This window comes from Anastrepha ludens, chromosome 5 (assembly GCF_028408465.1).
Source record: "Anastrepha ludens isolate Willacy chromosome 5, idAnaLude1.1, whole genome shotgun sequence".
NCBI classification, from domain to species: domain Eukaryota; kingdom Metazoa; phylum Arthropoda; class Insecta; order Diptera; family Tephritidae; genus Anastrepha; species Anastrepha ludens.
The window spans coordinates 56387487-56391620 of NC_071501.1; the positions used below are offsets into that span (position 1 = coordinate 56387487).

Below are 4134 nucleotides of genomic sequence, written 5' to 3' on the forward strand. Positions count from 1 at the left end.
TATATTTTGAGTATTTAAAAAATTATGAATTATAAGATAAATACAGCAAAATGAACAGTCACACGAAGAGTCTCGATAACCACTTAATAAAACTTTTCCAAACTTAATATACCTATTGCTCTCCACCTCATTTAGATAGCCATAAGTAAAATTGAAATCGGATGAAAACTTCCCAACATTTTATGTGTTAAAACTGCCCTCCGTCTGATGATACAAGTTATAACTCTTATTGTTTATAGTTTGTTTGATTCCAATAACTAATAACTAGCACAAATTAAGTTATGTATACTAAGTTGGGCGCGGGTATATAAAGCTCAGCCCGGCCGAAATTCAGCACTTCCTTACTTGCTGTAGTTCATTTTCTGTCAATCGGTGTATTATCTGCCTTTGTCATTATGTGTATTTGTTTGTCAAACGGTTGGATTTTCGAAAAGCAAGTACGATTCATGCAGTACTGCCAAAAACTCAGAAGCGAAGCCCTTTAACAGAAGATCCGTCCTTAGAGAGCGCAGACCGGGTTTAGTTCAACATTTTTTTATATTATGCCAGATCAAGAAAGAAATGCTACACTCGGAGGAAGACGTAGAGCGATATATGAGTTCTTAGTGGATACAAGTGAATGTGTTAGTTCATTTTGATAGATGTGACAAACGATGTAGAAAGTTTTTTCTTATTGTTTAAGATTTTTGGAGCCGCCATAACAGGCTTAGTGGGGATTGGACTTGTAATCATTGCTTTTTGGGTAATACAATTTATGGATTCCCTCTTCGTTTTGCATGGTGGAAAACATGAATATCCGGAGGCTATTACCACCACCATAAGTTCATCGGAAGTGCAACCAAGTGGAAAACCGTAAACTTCGATATTATATTTTTTATACAATTATAAAAAAGAAATGTTTAAATACTCGTATTATAATTTAGAGTACTTATATCACATACGGTTCAGAAAATTCAGTTGCATTACGTCGGATAATGCCTAGAACCGAATATGACTTTGAAGGAATAAAATTCATGCGGGCACTGACGGCAAATTTCGTATCGAATAATACTCCACGATCCCTTAACTCTCACACTTTGTAGTGCATCATTTGAAATGGTATAGGATATGCTGAAAATGCACTGACGCCTCGAAAATGTTAAATTAAAACATTTTTTAATATTTAAGGAAAGACGCCACATTTTGCACCAACGATGTAGATTGTTCAAGTTGAAGCTTCTGAGCATTCCCTGAGCTATTCACAGATGAGAGGTTTCTAAATCATTCGCGAAGAGCAATAAATTCGAAAAAGTATTTAAAACATTTGCTTATGTAATTGATAAAAATGACAAAAAGAAGTGGCTCTAAGATGCTTCCTTGGGGGACACCTGAAGTAGCAACAAAGTGGTTCGATAAAACGCCATCAGAAAGGTGAAGTGAAAGCCCAAGCAACCCAATTTGTTTACTAAAATCTTGTGCGACACTTTGTCAAATGATTTAGAGCAGTCAGTGTAGACGCAATCAACTTCGAGCCCTTTAGAAAACGGTGAAATACAAAATTCGATAAAAACAGCGGGATTAGTTGCTGTAGAATGGCCACTTACAAAGCCATGTTGGCTTGGGTTAACTAAAGACTTAACCGCAAAATAAATTTTGTCCTTTACTATGCATTCAAACAGTTTAGAGATGATTGATAACTTAGAAATCGGCCTATAATTACGAACATCATTTTTCACTTTTAAAAAAAGGTGTAATCATTTAAGAAAGTTCCCGTAGATAAAGATTTATTAAAAATAATTTCTAGAGGAATTGCTAACGCTGGACAATTCTTAAACAAAATTAGGTGTAAGACCATCAGCTTCTCTATATGACGAAGGTTTGAGAGAAAGCATCCACTTGTAAACGAAATCAGATGAGATGCACATTTGCCAAAATTTAGATATGATGATATCTCAGATGAAAAGTCAGGGGATACCTCATCAATTGAAACATAATTAGACATAAAAAAGTCTGCAAATAAGTTAGCTACTTCAGCAGGTTTACTTGCTACTTTGTTATCCACTACCACCGTGCAGGTAATCTCGAACTCGACTTTAGATTTTACAAAATTCCATAATGACTTCGGATTAGTTTTGATGTTCCGCTCAGTATTAATTATTATATATAGTTTTTGAAAAACAGATCATCTAAGGATTTAAATTTCTTTTGCTTGTATTTTGCAAAAATTAATTGATTACTTCTTGCTTTTCTTGAGGTATTTATTTTTAAGATTTTTTAATTTCTTGATTTGCTTATTATGCCAAGGTAACTTATAACAGCTCTTCATTTTTAAAGGAGTATGATTAATGCAAAATTCATGCATTATTGATTTAAAATAACAAAAATAACTGTGAATGCTTAAGTCGGACAATAATTCATTCCATTTAAATTCGAAAAGGGAATTATTTATGTTGACTTAATCACAGGTTGCATAATTGAAAGTAGTTTCATCAATACACGATAAAGGTAAACACTAATAGAATTGTAACTTAATATCTAAAGAAATATGATGAACACCAGTATCAGATACTAAAGAATTACACTGTGATGCACAATAATTATTATCATCACTTACAAAGATTAGATCTAGTATTTGATTTAACTTATCAAAAATTCCGTTAATTTGAGTAAAATTTATGCTTAGGAGACTATCTACAAAGTAAGATTCTAAATTCGTAGTGACATTGCTAGGTGAGAGTGCCGCGTTTGCGAAATTTTTAAACCACATTATGTTGCATAAGTTAAAATCACCTAATACGCAAAGATGATCATCATTTATATTATCTACAACTAGAGCAGTGATATTGTCCACATTCGCTTTATGTAACTCCAAATTGCTATTAGGCGGGATATACGAGGCGATCAAATATAAACAGCCATATGATTTATAGTCCTCGATGCAGGTGCAAAGTTGATCAAGAAACGTGCCGTCGTTTTTGAGCGTAATTGAAAACGCACATACCTTCTTTTGACGGCAATTAGAACGCCACCTCCTCTTAAGCAACCAGTTTTAGTAGCATCCGGCCTTTCCGAAAAACGTCGTACGGATTTGAATAAAAGAATTCGTAATGGTAAAAGTTCGAGGTCAACCACGTCTCAACAATAACAATGATGTAGTCCTTAAACCCGAAATGTTGTGATAATATACCTTTAGCGCATTATTAATCCTATTAACTTTGCTAGCGGCAGCCGTAACCGAATGGATTGGTGCGCGACTACCATTTGGGATTTAGAGAGAATCTTTAGCTTTTGAAAAAAACCGGAACGGCCTTATCCTAACGTTAGCTGACCAAAGGAATGCATTTAGTAGCTTATCAACTTGCTAGATATATTTTAATTTGAACCGGAGTACCCATAAAATTTAGAAGTCAAAATAGAATATAAAATATGACTTTTGGGACTAAAATAACATAAGACATACAATGCAATCAAAATCTTTCCAAAAAGAAATGATAATTGAAGGAAATTATCCTGAGCCAACCCCAAAGCGAGGACCCAAGCTGATATATAAGGTAACTGATAATAAATGTTTTACACCCCCGATTTACATAATTTCTCTTACAGGTTATGTTCTTCGCGATTGGTATATTGTCAGCCCTCACAATTTGCATACTGATTCGATTATCAAACAATTTGACCATGGAAAAGAAAAAGGAAGCTTTGCGACGTTTCGAGGAGTTTACAAGTCATGTCATTGAACAAAATAATCATCCAAAGTGAATATATGTATGCATACAGGATCGGTATATGCACATATTCCACAAATCATTTGGATCACTTAAACTGGTACATTGGAGTTCTTTCGCAATCTACTAATAAGGAGCATCATAATTCACGATTTATTTATGTATATTTCATAGTTCAGCTTTGTGATATAAATAGAATTTTAATAAATAAACAATAAGGAAGACTAAATTCGGTCCACACTGAACATTACATACCCGCGAACAGTCAAGTAAAATTTAATTTCGGCTGGCTGGAATCAAATAAACTAATGGCCAATGAAAGTCATGGTTGCAATATCAGTCGGATAAAAAATGAGTGTGCTTAACTTGCAAAAAACATCATCGATGGTAGTTTGCGAAAAGCTGGAGAGGCAGTTACACCTGCTGAATA

At 34.1% G+C, this 4134-nt stretch overlaps 1 protein-coding gene and 1 long non-coding RNA gene across 2 annotated transcripts; both read left to right on the plus strand.

The window, feature by feature from the left end:
- The first annotated feature begins 402 nt into the window (after nt 1–402).
- On the plus strand, nt 403–1271 carry LOC128865173 (uncharacterized). Its single transcript, XR_008454766.1, has 3 exons — nt 403–623; nt 683–1098; nt 1168–1271. It is a non-coding gene; the product is annotated as an uncharacterized LOC128865173 (long non-coding RNA).
- A 2101-nt stretch (nt 1272–3372) lies between these two features.
- Nucleotides 3373–3923, plus strand: LOC128865029 (uncharacterized). Its single transcript, XM_054104902.1, has 2 exons — nt 3373–3530; nt 3583–3923. Exons 1-2 carry the CDS (start codon nt 3441–3443, stop codon nt 3736–3738), a joined length of 246 nt encoding a protein of 81 aa, XP_053960877.1. The 5' UTR covers nt 3373–3440; the 3' UTR covers nt 3739–3923.
- The last annotated feature ends 211 nt before the right edge of the window (nt 3924–4134 follow it).